Source organism: Mobula birostris, chromosome 1, assembly GCF_030028105.1.
Source record: "Mobula birostris isolate sMobBir1 chromosome 1, sMobBir1.hap1, whole genome shotgun sequence".
Taxonomy (NCBI): Eukaryota; Metazoa; Chordata; class Chondrichthyes; order Myliobatiformes; family Myliobatidae; genus Mobula; species Mobula birostris.
In genome coordinates, this window is record NC_092370.1 from 14310972 (window position 1) to 14337618 (window position 26647).

At 45.6% G+C, this 26647-nt stretch overlaps 1 protein-coding gene across 4 annotated transcripts in view; it reads right to left on the reverse strand.

Moving 5' to 3' along the window:
- The window catches only part of LOC140195036 (mediator of RNA polymerase II transcription subunit 30-like), a 137899-nt gene that overhangs the window by 68350 nt on the left and 42902 nt on the right, over positions 1-26647 (reverse strand). For all 4 annotated transcript variants that reach the window (XR_011885345.1, XM_072252642.1, XM_072252651.1 and 1 more), the window contains exon 3: positions 1744-1902. Coding sequence is in view for 3 of the 4 variants with exons in the window: in XM_072252642.1 (XP_072108743.1) it covers positions 1744-1902 (159 nt within the window). In the remaining variant the exon portion in view is untranslated. The remainder of the gene's footprint in view (positions 1-1743; positions 1903-26647) is intronic.

Genomic DNA, 26647 nt, shown 5'->3' on the forward strand with positions numbered 1-26647 from the left:
CATCCTCCCCCCGCCCCCCCCACACTGATCTCCCTCCTGGCACTTATCCTTGCAAGCAGAACAAGTGCTACACCTCCTCCCTCACTACCATTCCAGGCCCCAAACAGTCCTTCCAGGTGAGGCGACACTTCACCTGTGAGTCGGCTGGGGCCATCTATTGTAACCAGTGCTCCCGGTGGGCCTCTTGTTTATTGGTGTGACCCAACATAGGTTGGGAGACCGTTTCGCCGAGCACCTACACTCCCTCCACCAGAAAAAGTGGGATCTCCCAGTGCCCACCCATTTTAATTCCACTTCCCATTCCGACATGTCAGTCCATGGCCTCCTCCACTGTCATGATGAGGCCACACTCAGATTGGAGGAGCTACACCTTATATTCCATCTGGGTAGCCTCTAACTTGACAGCAGGAACTTTGATTTTTCAAATTTCTGGGAATGCCACCCCCTCCCACTTCACCATTCCCCATCCATTTCTCCCTCTCTCACCTTATCTCCTTGCCTGTCCATCGCCTCCCTCTGGTTCTCCTCCCCCTTTTTCTATCTTCCATGGCCTTCTGTCCTCTATCAGACTCCCCCTTCTCCAGCCCTGTATCTCTTTCACCAGTCAACTTCCCAACTCTTCACTTCACCCCTCCTCTCCCCTTCCCGCTTTCACCCATCACCCTGTGTTTCTCCCTCCCCTCCCTAACTCTGACTCCTCACCCTTCCTTCTCCTGTCCTGCTGAAGGGTCTCGGCCCGAGACGGCGACTGCACTTTTCCCCCATAGGTGCTGCCTGGCCTGCTGAGTTCCTCCAACATTTCGTGTGTGCTATCTGAATCTCACGTTCGTTTGGAACAAGGGATGATTAGAAGGAAGCAATATGAGGCGGTGCTCCACCCTATATTGTTCCTATATCTCTATATTATTCCTACAGGGGCAGCATGGTCGCGGAGAGCTTAGTTAGCTCAGCATTTTGAAGAACCAGCAATCAGGGTTCAATTCCCACCACTGTCCGTAAGGAGTTTGTACATTCTCCCCATGACTGTGCGTGTTTCCTTCAGTCTCCTCCCAAATTTCAAAGACACACAGGTTAGGGCAATGGTTCCCAACTGGGAGTCCACATACCCCTTGCTTCATAGTTGTGGCCATGCCATGTTGACACCGGAAGCAATGGCGACCCTTGTGGGCTGCCCCCAGAACACCCTCAGGCTCCAGGCTGCTGATGCAAGCAACACACTTCACTGTATGTTTCAATGTTTTGATCTACATCTGACAAAAAAAAGCTAAAACTTAATTTTAAAATCCTCCAGGCAGTCTACAACCTAGTCGTGGTTTGGAGGCTTGCGTGCCTCAATGACCCGGAGGGCTACGCTGGCTGGAGTCAGGGCCTTTGGTGGGGTCACCCATGCCAAACAGGTCAAAGGGCAGAGGCCAGACTCAGAGTGGTCCGCCGGTCCTCCAGGGTCGGTGGTTCAACTCAGGGCTAACAACCCTGACTGGTAAAACAAAACTGTTACGGAAACAGCGATGAAGAATTCCTCTACAAGTGTGAGTGACAGTATGGGGGGGTGGGGGGGGGAGAGAGAGAGAGAGAGAGAGAGAGAGAGAGAGAGATAGATAGATAGAGAGATAGAGATGGAGGACCTTCACTGCTGCCCTAAATGCATACAGCATAACAAGCAGTAAGTAATTTTAAAATCTAATCTTGTTGGCATGCTTTGGGACCACCCACCTCCACCTCCCTGAATCACTTGCGTCTTACCTCCATTGGGACGGGATCTAAGCCGGCACAGTTCTCGTTGCATTTGTCATAGACCAGTCTCAATTTCCGGAAGAGAACAGACAGCTGGCGGAGGTGCTCTTGCAGTTTCCCCTGCCTGTCCTGATGCGTGGCTGTATGATACGACACACCATTGGGCAACTGAAATGTGCAGAGCACAAATTGACACCTTTACCATAATGAAAATTGTCACATTATCAGTCATACTACGTAAATCTTTTGAACAATTCCAGAGGGTACTATTGGGCATCATTGCAGGGTAGCGTCGCAGTTAGTCCAAGGCCTTACAGCATCAGCGATCTCCGATCTGGGCTTAATTCCCTCCGCTGCCTGTAAGGAGTTTGTACATTCTCCCCGTGAATGCATTGGATTCCTCCGGGCTCTCCAGCTTCCTCCCACATTCCAAAGGTGGCAGGTCGGGGTTGGAGAGTTGTGGGCATGCTGCATTGGTGCCGGAAGCCAGTGACACTTGCCGACTGCCCAGCACAATCAGTCCCCAGACTGTGTGGGGAAGGACCACAGAATAGGGTTCTTCCGCTGCAGGACAGGTTGGGTGAGGAAGCCCCACCCCAGTTATACAGCTTGGGGCATCGGAGTTTGGAGTTCAATTCTGACGTCAGCTATATGGACGTCCTCCTTGTGTGGGTTTTCTCCGAGTGCTCTGGTTTCCACCCACACTCCACAACATACCAGTAGGTGGGTTAATTGGTCATTATAAATCAGGGGTCCCCAACCTTTTTTGCACCGCGGACCGGTTTAATATTGACAATATTTTTGCTTACCGGCCGACCGGTGGGGCGGGGTCAAATAGGGTTAAACTCACCTCAACATGTCTTCTACAGTTAGGGTTGCCAACTCTCTCACTCCCAAATAAGGGACAAAAGTAGCAGTCAAATACGGGACACTTTACCCCAGGGAAGACTACCATGACCATGAAGCCTTGCACGGGCACCTGTGTGTGCATGCATGTACGTGCCGATTTTTTTCCCCCACAAATCGGTTTTGCCTTCATCTTCCTGACTATACTGTACATACGTTATTTCTACTTTATATAGGCTGTGTATTTATCATATCATTCTTGCTTTTACTATAGGTTAGTGTTATTTATTTTCGGTTTTATTATGATTTGTTAGGTTATTTTTTGGGTCTGGGAACGCTCAAATTTTTCCCCATATAAATTAATGGTAATTGCTTCTGCGCTTTACGCCATTTCGGCACAAAAGGTTTCACAGGAACGCTCTACGTTTGCGGGGGAAATACAGGCGGTCCCGTATGGGACAAACCAATTTAGCCCGATATACGGGATGTCCCGGCAAATACGGGACAGTTGGCAACCCTATGTTCAAGTTCAACAGTGTGTGACAGGGAATGAGGAAAGGTGCAGCTGACTCATATCGTTTCCTCGTGGCCCGGTAGCACATGCCTTGTGGCCCGGTGGTTGGGGACCGCTGTTATAAATTGTCCCCTGATTAGGTTCGGGCTGAATCGGGATTGCTGGAGCATCGGGACTCAAAGGGACAGGGGTGCCTATTCTGCACCCTATCCCCAAGATCACTGTAATAGTGTGACACCTGCGGGAATCACCAGTGGCAACAGCACTATTGGTTATTATAGAACACCACTTAACACACAGTCTACAGAACGCAGAATGAAAAAGGATTTGTACCATTTATTCTTGAGTTTTTTCATTATGAATAAAGTTTTTTTTAATATTGAGATACAGTGTGGAGTAGGGCAAAGATGAGAAAATCTGCAGGTGCTGGAAATGCACGCAACACACACAGAATACTGGAGGAACTCAGCAGATGAGGCAGCTGCCTGGCCTGTCCAGTTCCTCCAGCACTTTGCAGCAGAGTAGACCCCTCTGGCCCTTCAAGCCACGCAACCTAGCAACCCCCCCAATTTAATGCTCGCCTCATCACGGGACAATTCATAATGACCAACTGACCTACTAACTGGAACGTCTTTGGACTGTGGGAGGATACCCCGAGGAAACCAGATGTTCAGAGGGAGAACGTGCAAACTCCCTGCAGGCAGCAGCTGGAATTGAACCTGGGTCAAAGCAACACTCACAGCACGCTGGAGGAACTCAGCGGGCTGGGCAGCATCAGTGGAAACATGGAAACATGCTGCCTGACCTGCTGAGTTCCTCCAGCGTGCTGTCAGTGTTGCTTTGATCCCAGCATCTGCAGATTATTTTGTGTTTACTGAACCTGGGTCACCTGTACTGCAGAGTATTGTGCTCACCACTACGCTACAGGGCCATCCCATATGTATTTTAATGTATTTAAAAACCCCTCAGACTGCATTGGTCAATGACGCACATTGACAAATTCCACTGCATGTTTCAATGTACGTGTGACAAACAGAGCTAATCTGCTATACCTCTTTATAAGTTATTTATTGACTAACATTTCTCTTAGGATCACACTGACATTGGGCTTTAGCCGAGTTTAAGCACACACCTCAGAGAGACAGTTCTGAAGGTCAAATGTGCACGCAAGATTTTGCTTGCCAAAAGAGCAGGATGTTTTACTTTGCTGAGTCGAGGACAGCAGGAAATCCAATGACAATCCAAACAGTTCTGTCTTTTCCCACAGGACAGACCAATCAGACTAGATTCACAGCTCCCGCCCTGGCGCCAGCCACATCTGCCAAACATCTACGGTTAGTCGAACGCTCAAGGCTTAGCCCAAGTGCTGATGCAGGATTCAGGCCCCGTCCTGTTGCCCCGTGCTAGACCAGAGGATTCCCGCACTTCTTCCCCACTTTCTTTCCATTCTTGATGAAGGGTTTTGGCCCGAGATGTTGAATGACCAGAAGACCATGAGATATACGAGCAGGATTAGGCCATTTGGCCCATCAAGTCTCCTTCTGCTTGGCTGATCCAATTTTCCTCTCGGCCCCAGCCCCAATCTCCTGCCTTCTCCCCGTATCCCTTCATGCCCAGACCAATCAAGAATCTATCAACCTCTGCCTTAAATACACATGAAGACTTGGCCTCCACAGCTGCCTGTGGCAAAGAAGTCCACAGATTCACCACTGTCTGGCTAAAGAAATTCCTCCTCATCTCCACTCTATAAGGACGCCTCTCTATTCTGAAGCTGTCCTCTCTGGTCTTAACTCTCCCACCATCGGAAACATCCTCTCTGATGCCTTTCACTCTCTGATGGTTTCATTGAGGTCACCCCTCATTCTCTTGAACTCTAGTGAACACAGGCCACGAGCTGTCAAACGCTCTTCTGATTTTGCCTGACCTACTGAGGTCCCCCAGTATTCTCTGTGTGTGTTGCTCAAGGTTTCCAGCATCTGCACAATCTCGAGTGTTTCTGGGCTATCAGGCTGAAAGTCTGCCCACTGAACCCAGGTATACATTTGTAAAGAAAGTATTGGGGGGATGGGGGGAGGTGGTGGCAGAGGGAAGTTTTGATACAGAGAGCAGTGAGTGTGTGGAATGTGCGGCTGGGGCGGTGGAAGAGGCAAATACATGAGGGACATTTAAGAGTTCAAAACAGAAATCAATAGATTTCTGGATATTAAGTAATAATCAAGCAATTTTAGCTAGAGGGCTGTGAATCTGTGGAATTCTTTGCCATAGCTGCAGAGGCTCAGTCACAGGGTATACTTAAAGCAGAGAAAGAACATAACACAAATTAAGAAGAAACAAGCATCTTCTCCTCTGCCATTTGATTCCTGAATGGACACTGAACCCATGAACACTACCTCACTACTTTTTTTGCACTATTTCTGAAATGCCTGGTTCGCCGCTGTTGCTACTGTGCGATCGAGAATCTCCTGAGAGTAGGCCCCAAAATCCCCGGCTTTGCCTGCTGCTGGCGACCGAGGCTGAGGTCGAACCGTTTGGCAGAGATGGTGCTCGGTACTCGGTGTTGGAGGGCTGATCAGAGCTCGAAGTTTTCGGACGACTCAGAGTCGGACTGTGGTCGGGCATGGCAGGGAGAGTTTTTCTTCCTTCTCCCGTCTGCGTGAGATGTGGGACTTCCGAGAAACTTTGAACTTTTTTTTTACTGTGCCGTGTACTGTTCTTCATCAAGTTATGGTGTTGTTGCACTGTTGTAACTATATGTTATAATTATGTGGTTTTGCTAGTTTTTCAGTCTTGGTCTGTCCTGTGTTTCTGTGATATCACACCAGAGGAATATTGTATCATTTCTTAATGCATGCATTACTAAATGACAATAAAAGAGGACTGCGTGTCCTCATAATCTAATCTAATTTAATTTAACTATTATATTCACAGTTTTTATTATTATGTATTACATTGTACTGCTGTTCCAGGAACAACAAATTTCATGACATCTGCCGGTAATATCAAACCTGATTCTGACTCTGAGGTTTGTAGGTTCTTGATTAGTAAGGATGCCAAAGGTTACGGGGAGAAGGCAGAAGAATGGGGTTGAGAGGGATAATAAATCAGTCATGATGGAACAGACTCAGGGAGCTGAATAGCCTAATTTTGCCCCGATGTTTTATGATCTTGTATGAAGTACAAGCTGGTGAGGTTGAACAGCACCCATGAGCATAACGAGTGACAGTGGAGGGGCCAAGGACCCGATGGCCAACTCCTGTTCTTTTTCCTTGTGCTGCTAACTTCCCTTGCACCAATCAATATTTGCACGAAGCTGCACTGGATCCACACCCGCTGATAATTTTGATATAAAGCTAACAGCTTTGATTAACGTCAGATCATTTGTGTTACAATCACATGCCAACATTCACCTGATGCCTGCACTATATTTGAATGATTACATACTTGCATTTCTTTTTGACATGCTCTGATTACCGTTGACAATCTAAACAAGTCAGAGCTCGAGCTCAGCAATTCCTTTCTGATCAAGTTCAAGATCAATTGTCATTCAATCTAACGGCTAAATGAAACCGCCTCCCTCTGGAGTAAAGGTGCAAAATGGCACAATGCTTTACAGTTACCAGTGACCCCGGTTCAATTCCCGCTGCTGTCTCTAAGAAGTTGGCACGTTCTCCCCGTGACCACCTGGGTTTCCTCCCAGTGTCCAAATTTGACCAGTTGGCAGGCTAATTGGTCTTTGTAAACTGTCCCATGATTTGGATAGGGTTAAATCGGGGATTGCTGGGTAACGTGACTTGAAAGGCCAGGAGGGCCTAATCGGCATTGTATCTGACACAGCACGTGCAGTTGCACACTGCACATACAGTTATAACAGTGCATACGGTCACAAAAAACAAATAATAATAATAAAGATGAGAAAGTCCGAAGATGCTGGAAACCCGAAGCAACACAAACAAAATTCCAGAGGAACTCAGCAGGTCAGCCAGCATCTGTGGAAATGAATATTTAGTCGATGTTTTGGGCCAAGACCCTTCCTCAGGACTGAGCAGGAAGGGGGAAGATGCCAAAATGAAAAGGCGAGGGGAAGGGAAGAGACTAGCTGGAAGGTGACAGGTGAAGCCACGCGGGTGGGAAGGTTCAAAGGCTTGAAGGAGGAGGGATCTGAAAGGAGAGGACAGTGGACAACAGGAGAAAGGGAAGGCAGGGGGGACCCAGGAGGAAGTGACAGGCAGGTGAGAAGAGGTAAAAGGTCAGAGTGGGGAATGGGGTGGGGGGAGGAATTTGTTTACCGGGTGGAGAAATTGATACTCATGCCATCAGGTTGGAGGCTACCTAGATGGTGTTGTTCCTCTACCCTGAGGGTAGCCTCATCGTGGCACAAGAGGAGACCATCGGCCGACAGGTCAGAACGGGAATGGGAATTAAAATGTTTGGCCACTGGGAATAATATTAGCCCAAGTCTCCGAGTTTCATGGCCTGAAAACTGATGGAATGCTGTCCTGCAGCCAGGTTTCTGCAGTAACGAACTCCCAGCGGTTCCTCATCACGCGCCAGCGCAGCCTCAGGTGAACGCAACCCAGCTCGTCTTCCATGGAGCGTTCACTGGAGGGGGAAGAGCCTCCAACCCGCATAGCTTGTTGTCCCGTTACATTCTTCTGATCAATATCTGGCTTCACAACACACAGGTGGCTTTGCCTACACATACAGCTCCAGACCGAGGTACACACACAAAATGCTGGAGGGATTCAGCGGTTCAGCCGGCAGGTATGGAGAGGCATAAACAGTCGGCATTTCGGGCCGAGACCCTTCATCAGGACTGGAAGTGAGAAGCCGGAATGAGAAGGTGGGGGGGTGGGGGAAGGGGAAGGGGAAGGAAGACAAACTAGAAGGTGAAAGTGAAGACAATTGGGCAGGGTGGGGGGATGAAGTGAGAAGCCAGGAAGTGATGTTTGGAAATGGTAAAGGGCTGGAGAAGGAATCTGATCTGAGTGCAGGGTGGACCATGGAGAAAAGGAAGGAGAAGAGGCACCTGAGGGAAGTGATAGGCAGGTGGGAAGCCGAGAGAAGTTAAGCAGGGAGTCAGAGTGGGGAATTGAAGAAGAAGAAAAGGAAAATACCAGGAGTTAGAGAACTTGATCCTGCCTTCAGGTTGGAGGCTACCCAGACGGAATACGAAATGTTATGCCTCCGACCTGAGAATTGCCACATCCTCACAGCACAGGAGGCCGTGGTCAAACCTGTCAGAACAGGACCGAGGACAGGAATGAAAGTAATTGGCCACTGGGAAATCCTGCTTGTTGCGGACAGAGGAATTTCCTTAGTCAGAGGGTGGTGAATCTGTGGAATTCATTGCCACAGGCGGCTGCGGAGGCCAAGTCATCGGGTGTATTTAAGTCAGAGGTTAATGGATTCTTGGTTAGTTGAGGTATGAAGGGTAACGGAGAGAGCAGGAGATTGGGGCTGAGAGGGAAAGTGGATCAGTTGTGATGAGACAGCACAGCAGATTCGATGGGCCAAATGGCTTAAATCTGCTCCTATATCTTATGGTTTTATTGACCAATGAACTGACTGCATCATCGTCTGGTATGGGGGGGGGCGGGGGCTACTGCACAGGATCGAGGCAGAGAGTTAAGTTAGTCAGCTCCATCACGGCCTCCATAGTATCCAGGTCATCTTCAAGGAGTGATGCCTCAAAAAGGTGACGTCCATCATTAAGGACCCCCATCACTCGGGACATGTCCTCTTCTCACTGCTACCATCAGCCTGAAGTCACACACTCTATGATCCAGAAACAGCTTCTTCCCCTCTGCCATCAGAGTTCTGAATGGACATTGAACCCATGAACACTACCTCACTACTTTTTTTAAAAATTTCCTTTTTGCTATGTTTGCCACAAAGTTAACCAATTTCATGACACGTCAGTGATTTTAAACCTGATTCTGAGAATAAACCAGTTTCTGATTCTGATAAAAGTTAAAAATAAACAACTCTGAAGTCGAGACTTTCTGACAAGCGCAAAGGTTTTTTGCAAACATACTTATTTGCTCTGGTCTGCTCTGTTTACTCCTTAATGCTTAAAAATGAGCATTAAACTAACTGAACTGATATCAGACAGGCGAGCAGGCTGAAACATGGAGCCATTAAGATAATGAAAAGCCTTTGGCCTGAAATGTTAACTTCATTTCTCTTCCTAAAGATGCAGCCTGACCTGCTGAATGCTGAAATTGATTTATTTACTGAGGTACACTGCGTAAACCACTGGGATTGTGAAACAGGCCCAGCAGAGATTGCACTTTCTGAGGAAGCTTAAACAAGCATCACTCCCCACTAACATCTTAACTACATTCTACAGAGGCGTGGTTGAGAGTGTGCTGACCTTTTGCATCACAACCTGGTACTCCAGCTGCAGTGCTATTGACAAAAAAGCCTTGCAGAGGGTGGTTAGGGGAGCAGAGAAGATTATTGGGGTCTCCCTACCTTCTGTCCAAGACCTCTTTCAGAGTCAATGCCTCCAGAAGACACGGTACATCATAAAAGACCCCTCACACCATCTCCATGAACTGTTTGTTCTTCTGCCATCAGGCAAACATTACAGGAGCATCAAAACTAAAATCACAAGGCTACTAAACAGCTTCCTCCCACAGGCAGTCAGACTGCTAAATAGCTGCTCTACCTGACTCTGCTTTGGACACTTTTAACTTGATTTTAACTGACATGTGGCTGTTGTGTTTTACTATTTATTGTTATGTTTATTATTTAGTGTTGTGTTTGTTATGTTATGATTGCACTACTCCTGGGAAACACTGTCTCATTCTGCCCTGCAGAGCTGATGTATGGTTAGAATGACAATAAAGTTTTTTAGTCTTGAAAAAAAAAAGGCCCTTCAAGGTGCACTCCCCAATTTAGCCCTAGCCTAATCACGGGACAATTTACAATGACCAATTAACCTACCAACCAGTACATCGTTGGACTGTGGGACGAAACCGGAACGCCTGCAGGAAACCCATGCGATCACGGGGAGAACGTACAAACTCCTTACAGGCACATTTGGATGGAAACGTAACAAAGGTTTTTTACTCCTCATGTATATGAAGGATGTAAGTAATAAAGTCAATTCAATTCAATCACTGGGGGGAATTGAAGCTGCGTCGCCTGTACTGTAAAGTGTTGTGCTAGCCACTACACTACTGTGCCAAGCCTTTGAACTTTGAAATGTTTCCAGCATTTTATGATTGAGGAATTCCTAACTATATATTTTTTGAATGATTTGAGATGGCCCCCCCCCCACCCCACCCCCAGAATGGTCGATTACAATTCACCTCCAGGGGGAAAAAAAACAGATGTCTATTGCATTAACGAAAGGATTAGATAAAGGCATTGCTCAGCAGTTCGGGACCACATCACATGATCCCATTCACAGCATTAGAACGTCAACTGCACGAAAAAATCCAGTAATCTCAGTGAATTTAACTCGTGTCTGTTTAACCTCTCCGTATATGTATGTGAAATACTTTTCCACATGGAATGCACTCCAATGCAGACCAATAACCATATAACGATATAACAATTACAGCACGGAAACAGGCCATCTCAGCCCTTCTAGTCCGTGCCGAACTCTTACTCTCACCTAGTCCCACCGACCTGCACTCGGCCCATTACCCTCCATTCCTTTCCTGTCCATATACCTATCCAATTTAACTTTAAACGACAACATCGAACCTGCCTCAGCCACTTCTGCTGGAAGCTCGTTCCACACAGCTACCACTCTCTGAGTAAAGAAGCTCCCCCTCTTATGATCGGTGTAAATTATGAGTGGTTTCCGAGTAGTACCAACATACAAGTCAAAATGTTGTAAAGCCAAAGCGAAAGATAATAATTCCTTTTCTGTGGTTGAATAATTTCTTTGGTGCAAATTAAATTTCTAAGAAAAGTAAGCTACTGGATGATTGACCTCATCATCCTCATCACTTTGGAGTAACACTACTCCTGCAGCCTCATCACTAGCATCTACTGCTAATAAAAAAGGTTCAAAATTGAAACTGAGAAGAAAAAATTATACAAGAAATGGGTAACTCCACCATGGAGAATCCCTAGCCCAGCTGTGGAAGGAGGAAGGCTGAGCACAGTTCAAAGGTTCATTTTACTATCAAAGTATGCTCACAGAGTACAACTCTGAGATTCGTCTTCTCCAGATAGCCATGACATCCAGAAAAACCACGGAGTCATTGAAAGAAAAGGCATCAACCCCTCTCCGTCTCCCACACGGAAAAGAAAAAAAGAAACAAAACTCACAAACCACACAGGCCCCCCCCCCAACCCCTCCCTTGCACAAAAACTAACCCGGACACGGTAGATGAAACATCAAACCCCTAACCCCCCAAGCCCCTCCCATGCAAAAAAAAAAGCGACAAAACATTACTGTTATGGACTCACAAGCCCTTCCCATAAAAACCCAGAGCTATAGAAACACCAACAAAAGTTCCAAAGACATCATCCCTGAGAAAGGAAGGATATGGCAAGAAGAGCGGCTAAACGTGGGGCAGCTTGAAAGAATGGAGCAGGACAGGGGACTGTGGTGAGCTTCCGTTGGCTGCCTATGCCCCAGTAGGGGTAATAAACTTAAAAGTAAGTTTATTCAGGTATCTGCAAATTAAAAACTTCATAACTTTAGTTTTGAATGTGAATGATATTAGAAACTTAATAACTTAATGGAATGCTAAAAACATTTTCCAAATTTAACAGTGATGACACGCCCACCCCCAGTACCGTCCCCAAATAAAACAGCACAGGGAAAGCATGTAGAATTAACCTGCAGTGCTTCTTATAACCATATAACAATTACAGCACAGAAACAGGCCATCTCGGCCCTTGTAGTCCATGCCGAATGCTTACTCTCACCTAGTCCCATCTACCTGCACTCAGCCCGTAACCCTCCATTCCTTTCCTGTCCATATATCTATCCAATTTTTCTTTTTAAACGACAACATCGAATCTGCCTCAACCACTTCTGCTGGAAGCTCGTTCCACACAGCTACCACTCTCTGAGTAAAGAAGTTCCCCCCTCGTGTTAACCCTAAACTTTTGCCCCTTAACTCTCAACTCATATCCTCTTGTTTGAGTCTCCCCTACTCTCAATGGAAAAAACCTATCCACGTCAACTCTGACAATGCAGTCAGGTCAGGGTAGTCCAGTACCTGCTGGTTTACTGTAGGCAGCCCAAACACCTCATCCCTGGGAGAGGAAGGACACCAGGAAGATGAGCTAACACTTGGGGACAACTTGACAGGCCCAGGACAGAGGACTGTTGGCAAGCTGCTGTTGGCAGCCAATACCCCAGAAGGGGGGATGGGCTTAAGCAAGAGAGAAGTGGATACATTGCAAAGAAAGTAGAAAGGAATTTGTGAAAAAAAGTAGCAAATTGCAGTGAAAGAGGATCCAACCCAATAAACCCAATTAGCCTATTTCTTATTTCAGTAAAAACCACTGGAATTTGCAGTCTAACGTTACTGCACTGAAGAGACTACATAGGATTTCTGCCATTATTGTCTGCTGAAGGACTCAAATGACATCTGGAAGACACTCACTGAACTTGGTGGAAGTTCAAAGAGGGAGATTAGATAAACAAGCAACGAACAAAAGAACAGATTGCTGAGTGATGCACAATAAAATGTTCTGTAGATTCCTGGCAAAGACAATCGGTAGAAAACGTGAAAGATTTATTTCTATGTTTATTAGCAGGACATGTTCCATGTCTCCAAAGGAAATGTTCTTCTGCTCACTTCCCAGAGTGCCATTAAGGAATCCAAAGCACAATGAAAGGAAGTACAAAGTTTAGTTAAAATTTAGAGATACTCCTGGTTCTCCACCCCAGCAACTCTCTGATGCACCCGATTACCCCGAACCTAATTGTGGGACAATTTACAATGACCAATTTGCCTACCTGGTACGCACTTGGACCGTGCGAGGAAACTGGGGAATCGAGGGGAAACCCACATATTCCACGGGGACTCGTGCACAGACTCCTCCACAGGCAACGGCAGAGTTCCGGAATGCTCCGAGCTATGGCAGCGCTACGCTCCGAGTAACCTCCAACGCTAGATCTCATAATTTGGTGCCTCCGCGTCAATTATCAGCTTCTGGATTCGGCCACTCCAACGGAAGGTACACAAATGCAGAAGCAGTCCGGACACATGGGAGTCAATGCCGTGCCACAGCACTAGTAGCAGGTCTGAGGTCAAAAGATTCTGGAAAGTCTTTTTTCACCCTTCAAAAGTATGAGACATATAGGAGACAAAAGGAATAGCTTGCTTCTAGTTTCATTGCAGGCCTGTTGACTTGGCTAGAGAGAACCTAGAACATGGCACCTACTCACCACAAATAGAGTCAGAGTACTACGGCACAGGCCCTTTGGCCCATCACTGAACTGATCTACCTATCACCACTGACCATATCCATTCAACCCCCTCCCATCCACGTCCCTATCCAAACCTTTCTTAAATGTTGCATCCATCACTCCCACTGGCAGCTCATTCCACACCCTCACCACCCTCTGAGTGAAGCTGCACCTCAGGTTCTTCACCTTTCACCCTGAACCCCTGACCTCTAGCTCTGGTCCCATTCAATTGCAGGGCAAGAAAGTGAGAGAATTTCAGAGCCATTTCTGCATATCTTATAAACAGTATTTACTAGGTCAATTTCAGTAGAACAGTTAGAGTTGCACTAACAAGTTTATTTTATTTAGAGAACAGCAAAAGGCCCTTCTGTCCTTCCGTCCCAATGAGCCTGAGCTGTTCAATTACACCCATGACCAATTAACCGACAAACCCGTACGACTCTGGAATGAGGGAGGAAACCAAAGCACCTGAAACGCAAACACATTCACGGGAAAAACGCACAGACAGCACAGAATCATAGAAAAGTACAGCACAGAAACAGGCCATTCGGCCCATCTAGTCCATGCCGAAACCATTTAAACTGCCTACTCCCATCGACCTGCACCAGGACCGTAGCCCTCCCATCCATGTACCTATCTAAACTTTTCTTAAATGTCCAAATTGAGCTCGCATGCACCACTTGCACTGGCAGCTCATTCCACACTCTCACCACCCTCTGAGTGAAGAAGTTTCGCCTCATGTTCTTAAAATTTTCACCTTTCACCCTTAACCCATGACCTCCAGTTGTCATCCCACCCAACCTCAGTGGAAAAACCCTGCTTGTACTGACGCTATCTATACCCTTCATAACTTTGCAGTAGGAATAGAACCTGGGCGGCTGGCTCCATAATATTGTTACGTTAGCCACTACACTGCTGTATCAATTAATAAAATAGCAATAAATTAAAATACCTTTAGAAGAACTACCACAATGCAGGGACTACATTCTCAAACAGTAAATGGAGCCATTTATCAAAACATTGGTCTTCATAACTAAATGTATTGAGTACAGGAGATGTTGAAGTTGTTTAAGACGCTGGCCGTCCCAATTTGGAGTATTGTTTGCAGTTTTAGTCACCTATCTACAGGAAAGATGTAAATAAGGTTGAAAGAGTGCAGAGAAAATTTCCAAAGACGCTGTTGGAACTTGAGGAATTGAATTGACTTTATTTCTTACATCCTTCACATACATGAGCCAAAATCTACAGGTTAAGTCTCCATCTGAATGTGCAATGTGCAAATTATAGTAATTTGTAACCAACGGTATGTACAATAAGATATACAACAGAACAGTCAATATAGCTTAGAAATACAATTATATCAGTGTGAATTAATCAGTCTGATGGCCTGGTGGAAGAAGCTGTCCCGGCGCCTGATGGTACTGGCTTTTATGCTGCGGCACCGTTTCCCAGCTAGAGCAGTTTGTGGTTGGGGTGACTCAGGCCCCCAATGATCCTTCGGGCCCTTGTTACACACTTGTCACTGTAAGTGTTCTGAATAGTAGGAAGTTCACATTCACATATGTGCTGGGCTGTCCGCACCACTCTCTGCAGAATCCTGCAGTTGAGGGAAGTACAGTTCCCATACGAGGCCCTGATACAGCCAGTCAAGATGCTCTCAACTGTGCCCCTGTAGAAAGTCTTTAGGATTTGGGGGCTCGTGCTGAACTTCTTCGACCGTCTGAGGTGAAAGAAGCATTGTTGTGCTTTTTCACCACACAGCCAGTACTTACAGACCAAATGAGGTCCTCTGTGATGTGTATGCCGAAGAACTTAAAGCTGTTCACCCACTCAACCCCGGATCCATTGATGTCAATAGGTGTGAGCTTGTCTCAATTCTTCCAGTAGTCCACAATCAGCTCCTTTGTTTCTATAACATTGAGGGAGAGGTTGTTTGCTTGCCACCACAGTGTCAGGGTGATGATTTCTTCACCGTAGGTCACCTCGTTATTGAGATAAGGCCAATCAGTATACTATCATCTGCAAATTCAACTAGCAGATTGGACCCAAATTACAAGGAAGATTGAATAGGTTTGGACTTTATTCCTTGGAACATAGCAGATTGAGAGGAAATTTGAGATATACAAAATTATAAGGGGTATAGATAGGGTAAATGGAAACAGGCTTTATCCGCTGAGGTTGGCTGGGTGGTTGGTAGGGGTTTGGAGGGCTATGGTCCCAGTGCAAGTCAATGGGAGTAGGAAGTTTAAATGGTTTTGAATGGACCAGATGGGCCAAAGGGCCTGTTTCCGTGCTGTACTTTTCTGTGGCTCTAATAATTAGGGACTTTCCCAGTTGGTTGAAGAACTGAATCTTTGAACCTGATGGTGTGGGACTTCAGACTTCTGTACTCACTACTGTGGGCCCAGTGGTAAGGAACCTCGATGACTGATGTTGCCTTTATGAGTTAACGTCTTCTGTAGACACTACCATGATGTACTGGGCGGAGGTTCTTACTCTCCCATGCATTTGAATTGCCATGCCAGACCACGAGGTTACTTTCACTGTGCACTACTGTGCTAGAGTGTTCATTTACAAGACAAACCCCCTCAAGTTCCTAAGTAAAGACGAGACACTGTGGCACCTTTCTTGTGATTACATCCATGTGCTGGGCCCCGGACAGGTCATCCAACATGTTAATGTATTTGATGTTTTAATTTGTGATTTTGATTCAGAACTCATATCGAGGCTCAATTCTAGCTGTTGTCTGTAAGTATAGTGCCCATAAAAAGTATTTACCCCCCCCTTTAAAGTTTACATGTTTTATTGTTTTACAACATTGAATCATAGTGGATTTACCTTTTTTGACACAGATTAACAGAAAAAACTCTCATGTCAAACGAAAACAGATCTCTGCAAAGTGATCTAAATTAATTACAAATATAAAACACAAAATAATTGATTGCATAAGCATTCACCCCTGTTAAGACACACCAAATCATCAAGAGATTTACAAGGATGTTGTCTGGATTGGGGAGCATGCCTTATGAAAACAGGTTGAGTGAACTCGGCCTTTTCTCCTCGGAGCGTCGGAGGATGAGAGGTGACCTGATAGAGGTGTATAAGATGATGAGAGGCATTGATCGTGTGGATAGTCAGAGGCTTTTTTCCAGGGCTGAAATGATTGCCACACGAGGACACAGGTTTAAGATGCTGGGGAGCAGATACAGAGGAGATGTCAGGGGTAAGTTGTTTGTTTGTTTGTTTTTTTTTACTCAGAGAGTGGTGAGTGTGTGGAATGGGCTGCCGGCGACGGTGGTGGAGGCGGATGTGATAGGGTCTTTTAAGAGACTTTCGGACAGGTACATGGAGCTTAGAAAAATAGAGGGCTATAGGTAAGCCTAGTAATTTCTAAGGTAGGGACATGTTCGGCACAACTTTGTGGGCCGAAGGGCCTGTATTGTGCTGTAGGTTTTCTATGTTTCTATCACTGGCGCAGTCAATTGGTTTTAGAAGTCACATATTCAGTTAAGTGGAGATCTGTTTCTGGAGACCAGTATGCAGTCAAGGTGTTTCAATTGATTGTAGTAAAAATACATCTGTATCTATAAAGGCCCAACTGCTGGTGAGTCAGTACACCAGGAAGACAAAAGAACACTCCAAGCAACTCTGCAAACAGCACAAGTCAGGAGATGGGTACAAGAAAATTTCCAAGTCACTGAATATCCCCTGGAATACAGTTCAATCATTGAGAAATGGAAAGAACATGGCACAGCTGTAAATCTGCCTAGAGCAGGCCGTCCTCAAAAACTGAGTGACCGTGCAAGCGTTTAGTGCGGGAGGCCCCAGGAAACCTCTGACAACTCTGCAAGAGAGGATGTTTCCTATGGTGGGGGTATCAGACCTCACGTGGTCTGTACACACCAGCTGGGTGGTGGAAAAGGCACAACAGCGCCTCCTTCACCTCAGACGGTTGAGGAAGTTTGGTATGGGCCCCCAAATCCTAAAAACTTTCTACAGGGGCACAATTGAGAGCATCCTGACTGGCTGCATCACTCCCTGGTATGGGAACTGTACCTCCCTTAATCGCAGGACTCTGCAGAGAGTGGTGTGGACAGCCCAGTGCATCTGTAGTTGTGAACTGCCCATGATTCAGGACATTTACAAAGACAGGTGTGTAAAAAGGGCCTGTAGGATCATTGGGGACCCGAGTCACCCCAATGACAACCTATTCCAGCTGCTACCATCCAGAAAACAGTACTGCAGCATAAAAGCCAGGACCAACAGGCTTTGGGACAGCTTCTTCCAGCAGGCTATCAAGACTGATGAACTCAAGCTGATTTGAGTGTACTCCATATTACATTGCCTGTTCTATTTATTATAAATTACTATGATTGCACATTGTACATTTAGACGGAGATGCAGCATAAAGATTTTTACTCCGCATGTCTGTGAAGGATGTCAGGGATAAAAATTCAATTCAATAGCTAGGGGGCACAGCCTCAAAATTGAAGGGTGACCCTTTAGAATAGGGGTAAGGAGGTATTTTTTTAGCCAGAGAATGGTGAATCTGTGGAATGCTCTACAGACTGCAGTGGAGGCCAAGTCCATCAGTATAGTTAAGGCGGAAGTTGATCATTTCCTGATCGGTCAGGGCATCAAAGGGTATGGCAAGGTAGGTGTATGGGGTTGAGTGGGATCCGAGATCAGCCATGATGGAATGGCGCAGCAGACTCGATGGGCTGAATGGCCTCATTCTGCTCCTATATCTTATGACGTTACAAGATTCAGTGGCTGAGAAGAGAGAGACTGCGCACAGAACTGTTGCCTGGGCGTTTCATCAGTTGCAGCTTTATGGAAGAGTTATAAAGAGAAAGCTACTGTTGGAAAAAAAATCTCATGAAATCTTAGCTAGATTTTGCTAGGAGACATGTGGGAGACTCTGTTGTCAGCTGGACGAAGGTTCTATGGTCTGATGAAACCAAAATTGAGCTTTTTCGCCATCAGTTTGAATGCTATGTTTGGCGCAAACTAAATACTGCACATGATCAAAAACACACCATCCCTACCGTGAAGCATGGTGGTGGCTGCATCATGCTGTGGGGATACTTCACTGCAACAGGCCCTGGAAGGCTTGTGAAAGTAGAGGGTAAAATGAATGCAGCAAAATACAGGAGAATCCATGAGGAAAACCAGATGCAGTCTCCAAGAGAACTGTGACTTGGGAGAAGATTTGTTTTCCAGCAAGACAATGACCCCAAGTGTAAAGCCTAAGCTACTCAGGAATGGCTTAAAAACAACAAAGTTAATATCCTGGAGTGGTCAAGTCAGAGTCAATTCGTGGCTGGACTTGAAAAGGGCTGTTCATTCACAATCCCCATGCAAACTGACAGAACTTAAGCGGTTTTGTAAAGAAGAATGGGGAAAACTGCACTGTCCAGATGTGCACAGCTGATAGAGACCTATCCACACAGAGTCAAGGCTGTAATTGCTGCCAAAGGTGCATCTACTGACTTGGCGGGGGGGGGTGGGGGGAGTAATTATGCAATCAATTATTTTGTGTTTAATAATTATAATAATTTTAGACCAACTTGTAGAGATTTATTTTCATTTTGACACAAGAGTATTTTCTGTTCATTAGTGTCAAAAAAGCCAAGACTAAATCCACTGTGATTCAGTGTTGTAAAACAATATAACATGAAACCTCCCAAGGGGGAGTGAATATGTTGATACGGTTTGTAGTTATTACGTTCTCCCCTTGACAGCTGGGGTTTCCACCGGGTGCTCTGGTTTCCTCCCACAGTCCAAAACAGGCACAGGTTATTAAGGGTTAATAAGTTGTGAGCACACTATGTTGCCAGTGTAGGGATGGCAAGGCAACACTTGCACATCTCTGGGCAGTGTTGGTCATTGACGCAAACGATGCCTTTTACTGTATGCTTTGATGTACATGTGACAAATAAAACTAATCTTTAAAGCCTTTGCAAGCACTGCCCCAAATTTTCTGTTTTTTAAAATCACATCCAAATTTTACAGAATGAATCTGATATTCACATATATTTAACAGATATAAAAATGACAATTACATTTGAAAGGTGAAACATGTAAGAACTTGTGATTTAAAACAAACTAGAAATAAATTTTAAAGAAATCCAATTTTCCGTCTTCCCAGAGCCCACGCAATCCTCAATCAAATTACTGAGCTTGAGGAACCTGTTTCAAATCAAATCTCATGAAGAATCAGAGTGTAGATTGCACTGCAAACATGCTGGGAATTATCAACAAGATCCACAAGGCCTTGACACATCGACTGAGAACTACCAGCAATTCCTTGCAAATGCTGTACATTTTAAGCTGTTGTTTAACACACCCTAGTGTCTAGGACTAAAACTACACAAGAATTATCTCATGCAGTCCGGATGAAGGGACTTGGGCTGAAAAGTTGACTGTTTTTATTCATTTCCAGAGATGCTGCCTGACCTGCTGAGCTCCTCCAGCATTTCGTGTGTGTTGCTTTGGATTTCCAGCAGCCGCCGGCTTTCTCGTGTTTAAAAATATTTATTTATTTATTGAGATACAGCATGGAATAGACCCTCCTGGCCCATCAAGCCGTGCTGCCTAGCAACCCCGTTCTAACCTTTGCCTACTCACAAGTCAATTTACACTGACTAATTAACCTACCATTACCTATCAGTGTGGGAGTACACTGGAGCACCTGGGGAAAAAACACACGGTTGGGGGGTGGGGAGAACGTACAAATTCCTTGCAGACGGTGGCAGGATTTGAACCTGGGTCATCTGCACTGTAAGGCGTTGTGCTAACCACTATGCTACCGTGTCTCCCTTTTATATCTCACTCAATCCCTGCCCCAATCCCGTCAGCTATAGGACTGTACCATATAAAACATTCTTGTAAAATTAATCTGGAGATACAACTGTCCATAGCTTGGCATAAAAGAGGACAGTTTATAAATTCGCACATTTAAATAATGAATAAAAAACAATGCATGGGCACAAGTTTAATTTCTTTGAAGCGGTGACTCAGATGGACAAGGGTAGGGAAGTAGGATATGACACGGATGTTAGCGGGGCTTTTGATAGGCTCCGCACGGCAAAAGATGAGATCACAGAGGATCCAGGGTGATCTAGGCAATTGGGAACGAAATTGGTTTTGTGGAAGGAGTAAGAGGATGGAGATGGGGAGTTATGACCAGTGGTGTGCCTCAGGGAGCAGTGCAGGGTATCATGTTGTTTTGTCATATACAGTATAAATTGGGGGACTGCTTCGTCGGGCAACTCCGGCAAAAGCGGAACTTCCTGGTGGCCAAACTTTTTAATCCTGATTCCCATTCTGACATGCCAGTCCTCTTGTGCCAAGATGAGGCCACCATCAGGGTGGAGGAGCAACACCTTATATTCCACTGGGTAGCCTCCAATCTGATGGCATGAACATTGATTTCTCCTTCCTTTGAAAAAAATTATCTCCCCCTCCCCTCTTCTTCTATTCCCCACTCTGCCTCTTTACCTCTTCTCACCTACCTCTCACCTCCTCCTTGTTCCCTTCCTCCTTCCCTTTCTCTGAAGGTCCACTCTCCTCTCCGATCAGATTCCTTCTTCTCCAGCCCTTTATCTTTCCCACCCACCTGGCTTCACCTATCACCTTTCAGCTAACATCCTTCCCTTCCCCACACCTATTTTTCCTGGCGTCTTCCCACTTCCTTTCCAGTTCTGAAGAATGTTTTGGGCTGAGAACTTCGACTGTTTATTCATTTCCATAGATGCTGCCTGACTTCTGAGCATCTTCATGGACAAATTCGTGGCAGTGCAGCTCAACGGACACGATTAAATATTCCCGTTTCAGCCCGCTACTGCTGAGAACCACAACGGTATCCAAAGTCCATACAGTTAATAAAGATGTTTTAATGAGATTGAACAATCTATCGCTGCTTAAAACCGACAGAAGTAATGCCAAGTGTGACCGTACTATTCTCGTAAGGAGACCTTGGCGGAAATGAGGCTGTCACTCAGGGTTACCAGAGCGTTTAAAAAAAAAAGTTTTCGACTCCCAATCTTGCTGGCAAACATACAGTCTCGGGTAATTAAAATCATTGACCTCAGAGCTAGGGTGCTGTATCAGAGGGACATTAGGACCACCTGCGTCCATTGTTTCACGGAATCCTGGTTAACCCTTTCTATACCAGATGCAGCAATTCAGATTGACGGGTTCACTGTACACAGTCAGGATTGGACTGTTAAGTCTCCCAAAAGCAGAGGTGGAGGTATGTGCCTCATGATCAACACCCCTCAGTGCACAAATGTGTCAGCGACTTCCCAATATCGCTGTCCAGACCTGGAGTACCTTACAATGAAGTATTATCCATTTTTCCTGCTGCGGGAGATTTCAGTGATCATTTTGGTAGCAGTGTACATTCCCTCAAACAGGCTCTAGACAATCTGAGCAATGGGAACAACAGACATGAAGCAGCACCTCGTGATGCCTTCCCCATCATTTTGGGGGATTTTAACCAGGCCAGATAGAAAAAGCCATGAAATAATTATCATCAACAAATCACTTGTAGCACCAGAGGAAACAACACACTGGACCACTGTTACATCACCATCAAGAATGCCTACTGTGCTATTCTACGTCCTCACTTCGGGAAGTCTGATCACCTGGCTGTACTTCTACTCCCTGAGTATCGGCAGAGACTGAAGACTGCAGCACCAACAGTGAGGACCAAGAAGGTATGGACAAGGGAAGCACAGGAGCGCCTACAGGACTGCTTTGAATCAGTGGACTGGACTGTATTCAGGGATTCGTCCTCGAATCTGGATGAGTATGCTGCAGTTGTTACTGACTTCATTTAAACCTGAGTGGATGAGTGTGTGTCTCCAAAAACTTGAGCATTTCCAAACCAAAAGCCGTGGATGAACCAGGAGGTATGACATCTGCTGAGGGCTAGATCTGTGCCATATAAATCTGGCAACTCAGGTCGGTACAAGAAAACCAGGTATGACTTGCAGGTGGCTATTTCGAGAGCAAAGAGGCAACTCCAAGCGAGGTTGGAGGCGATATCAGATGTACATCAGCTCTGGCAGGGTTTGCAAGACATTATTTCCTACAAAGCAAAACCCAATAGCATGAATGGCAGTGACGCTTCACTACCAGATGAGCTCAATGCCTTCTATGCTTCCTTTGAAAGGGAGAATATAACTACAGCTGTGAGGATCCCGGTGACTCTGTGATCTCTGTCTCGAAGTCCGACGTTAGGCTGTCTTTCAGGAGGGTGAACCCTTGCAAGGCATCAGGCCCCAATAGAGTACCTGGTGAGGCTTTGAATACCTGTGCAAAGAACTGGCAGGTGTAATTCAAAGGCATTTTCAATCTCTCACTGCTACAGTCGGAAGTTCCCACCTGCCTCAAAGGGGCAACAGTTATACTAGTGCCCAAAAAGAGTAGTGTGAGCTGCCTTATCGACTATCATCCAGTAGCACTCATATCTACGGTGATGAAATGCTATGAGAGGTTGGTCATGGCCAGAATCCACTCCTGACTCAGCAAGGATCTGGACCCACTGCAATTTGCCTATCGCCTCAATAGATCTACAGGAGATGCGATCTTATTTGCTCTCCAAATGTCCTTAATCACCTGGACCAGGCGAGAGGAGAAGATGGCGGCGTGCCTGCGTGTGCTCAGTCCTCCAGTGAAAAATGATATCGTATCTGTTAAATAGGGGCTGTGGACAATTCTGATTTGATGGAGAATGGACGTGAAAGCACAGAGGAACATCTGGAGAAATTTCTGAAACGCCCGTTCACTGCTGTCGCTACTGCATGGTCGGGAATCTTTCGGAGGGTAGGCCTCAAAATCCCCGGCCTTGCCTGCTTTTGGCGACTGAGAAGGAGGTCGAATCGCTCGGACAGAGATGGCGCTCAGTACTCAGTGTCGGAGAGCTGATCAGAGCTCAAAGTTTCCAGATGACTCAGAGTCGGACTGTGGTTGGCATGGCAGGGAGAGTTTTTCTTCCTTCTCCTGTCTGCGTGAGATGTGGGACATTTGAGAAACTTTGAACTTTACTGTGCTCACGGACTTCTTCATCAAGTTATGATATTGTTGCACTGTTGTAACTATATGTTATAAGTATGTGGTTTTGTCAGTCTTTTCAGTCTTGATTTGTCCTGTGTTTTGTGATATCACACCGGAGGAAATAATGTATCATTTCTTAATCCATGCATTACTAATTGACAATAAAAGAGGACTACGTGTCTTCATAATCATAATTCAAATACCCATGTCAGAATGATGTTCATTGACTATAGCTCAGCGTTTAACACCATCGTTCCTGCAGTCCTGATCAAAAAGCTACAGAACCTGGTCCTCTATACCTCCCTCTGCAACTGGATCATTGACTTCCTAAGCTGAAGACCACAACCTGTGCAGATTGGTAATAACATCTCTACCTTGATGACAATCAACACTGGCACATCTCAGCATCTCAGGGTTGTGTGCTTGGCCCACTGCTCTACTCTCTCTATTCCCATGACTGTGTGGCTATTGCAAGTTCCTGTCAATACCTCTGTAGATCTAACCTGGGCCCAACATATCGATGCAGCTTTAAAGAAGGCAAGACAAATGCTATATTTCATTCGGAGTTTGGGGAGATTTGGTCTGTCAGCTAAAACACTTGAAAATATCTACAAATGTACCACAGAGAGCATTCTGTCTGGCTGCATCACTGTCTGGTATGGGGGGGGGGGGGGGGGGCGGGGTTGCTACTGCACAGGACTGAAAGAAGCTACAGAAAGTTGTAAAATTAGTCAGCTCCATCATGGGTACTAGCCTCTGTAATATCCAAGACATCTTCAAGGAGCAGTGCCTCAGAAAGGCGGCGTCCGTTATTAAAGACCCCCATCACCCAGGATATGCCCTCTTCTCATTGTTACCATCAGGAAGGAGGTACAAAAGCCTAAAGGCACACACTCAATGATTCAGGAATAAATTCTTCCGTTCTGCCATCCAATTTCAAAATGGACATTGAACCCATGAACGCTACCTCACTTTTTAATTATTTTTGTTTTTGCACTATTTTTAACTATTTAGCACATTTCACGACACATGCTTGTGATACTAAACCCGATTTCAATTCTGACCTGCCGAGTTCCTCCAGCATTTTGTGTGTGTTGTTCTGGGTTTCCAGCATCTGTAGACTTTCTTTGTGCTTACAGAACATAAAATGGTGGAGCAGACTTGATGGGCTGAATGGCCAACATCCGCTCCTTTGTCTTATGGTCTTATGGCTTGGATGAGAAGGTAGATGGCAAAACGAGCAAATCTGATGTCACAAAAATCAGTGGATGCTGAAGCGTCACCAAGGACTCCAGGAAGTTTCTATGGACGTGCCAAGGAGAACCTTCTGACTGGTTGCATCACCGTCTGGGTAGGAAGGCAGCAAGGCCCAGAATCAGAAAACGCTGCAGGAAGTTGCAAACTCAGTCAGCTCCATCATGGGTCAGCCTCCCCAACATACAGGACACCTTCAAAATGCGATGCCTCAAAAAGGCAGCATCCATCATTACGGACCCCATCACCCGAGACATGCCCTCTCACCATTGCTACCATCAGTGGGGAGGTTCAGGAGCCTGAAGACACACACTCAACGATTTAGGAACAACTTCTTCCCCTCTGCCATCAGACTTCTGAATGGTCCATGAACACGACCTCACTATTGTCCTCCCTTTCCAAACCACTTATTTATTTTTAATACATCCTCATTATGGTTCATAGTAATTTTTAGGTACTGGGTTGTACTGCAACAAATTTTACAACATTTGTCAGTGGCAATAAACCTAGTTCTGATACTGAAACTTGCACCAGGTTCCAGGATCAGGATCAGGATCCTCAGCATAGGCCACGTGGCCTTCTAGGGGGCCATGTCAGATTTCATAGGGGCCACAAGTGAAAAGGAAGAACAGAAGGGATACAGGAGTTTCTGAATGGACCGTGATTAATTTTACCGTTTTAATGAAATATTACTAAATTACATTAATAAAAAAGAAATGAATATATGTAATTTCATTGGAACCCTGAGTGAAATGATGGAAAAATAGGGTAATGATGCAAATGAAGCAGCAAAGTGGTTTAGCTCAGGGATTCTCAAACTGAGATCCATGGACCATAAGACCATAAGACATAGGAGCAGAATTAGGCCATCTGGCCCATCGAGTCTGCTCCGCCATTCAAACATAGCTGATCCTTTTTTTTCTATAACCATATAACAATTACAGCACAGAAACAGGCCATCTCGGCCCTTCTAGTCCGTGCCGAACTCTTACCCTATCCTATTCCCACCGACCTGCACTCAGCCCATAACACTCCATTCCTTTCCTGTCCATATATCTATCCAATTTAACTATAAATGACAACATCGAACCTGCCTCAACCACTTCTGCTGGAAGCTCTGGATAGACAGGGTCTGATTAGGAACAGTCAACATGGATTTGTGCGTGGAGGGTCATGTTTGACAAATCTTATTGAATTTTTTGATGAGGTTACTAAGAAAGTTGACGAGGATAAAACAGTGGATGTTGTCTATATGGGCTTCAGTAAGGCCTTTGACAAGGTTCCACACGGAAGGTTAGTTAGGAAGGTTCAATCGTTATCACAAGACAAGACAAAGGAGCAGAAGTAGGCCATTCAGCCCATTGAGTCTGCTCTGCAGCTCCCCTATGAGCTAAACAATTCACCTATCTAGTTCCAATTTCCTGCTTTTTCCCCATATCCCTTGATACCCTGACTAATTAGATAGCTGTCAATCTCCTCCTTAAACACCCTCAATAATCGGGCCTCCACAGCCATACGTGGCAACAAATCCCACAAATCCACGACCCTCTGGCTAAAAAAATTTCTCCTCATCTCTGTTTTAACTGGGTACCCTCTAATTCTAAGACTATGGCCTCTTGTCCTGGACTCACCCACCAAGGGAAACAACCTTTCCACATCTACTCTGTCCAACCCTTTCAACATTCGAAATGTTTCTATGAGATCCCCTCTCATTCTTCTATACTCTAATGAATACAATCCAAGAGCCGACAAATACTCCTCATATGTTAGCCCCTGCATTCCAGGAATCATCCTCGTAAATCTTCTCTGAACTCTCTCCAACATCAGTACATCCTTTCTAAGAT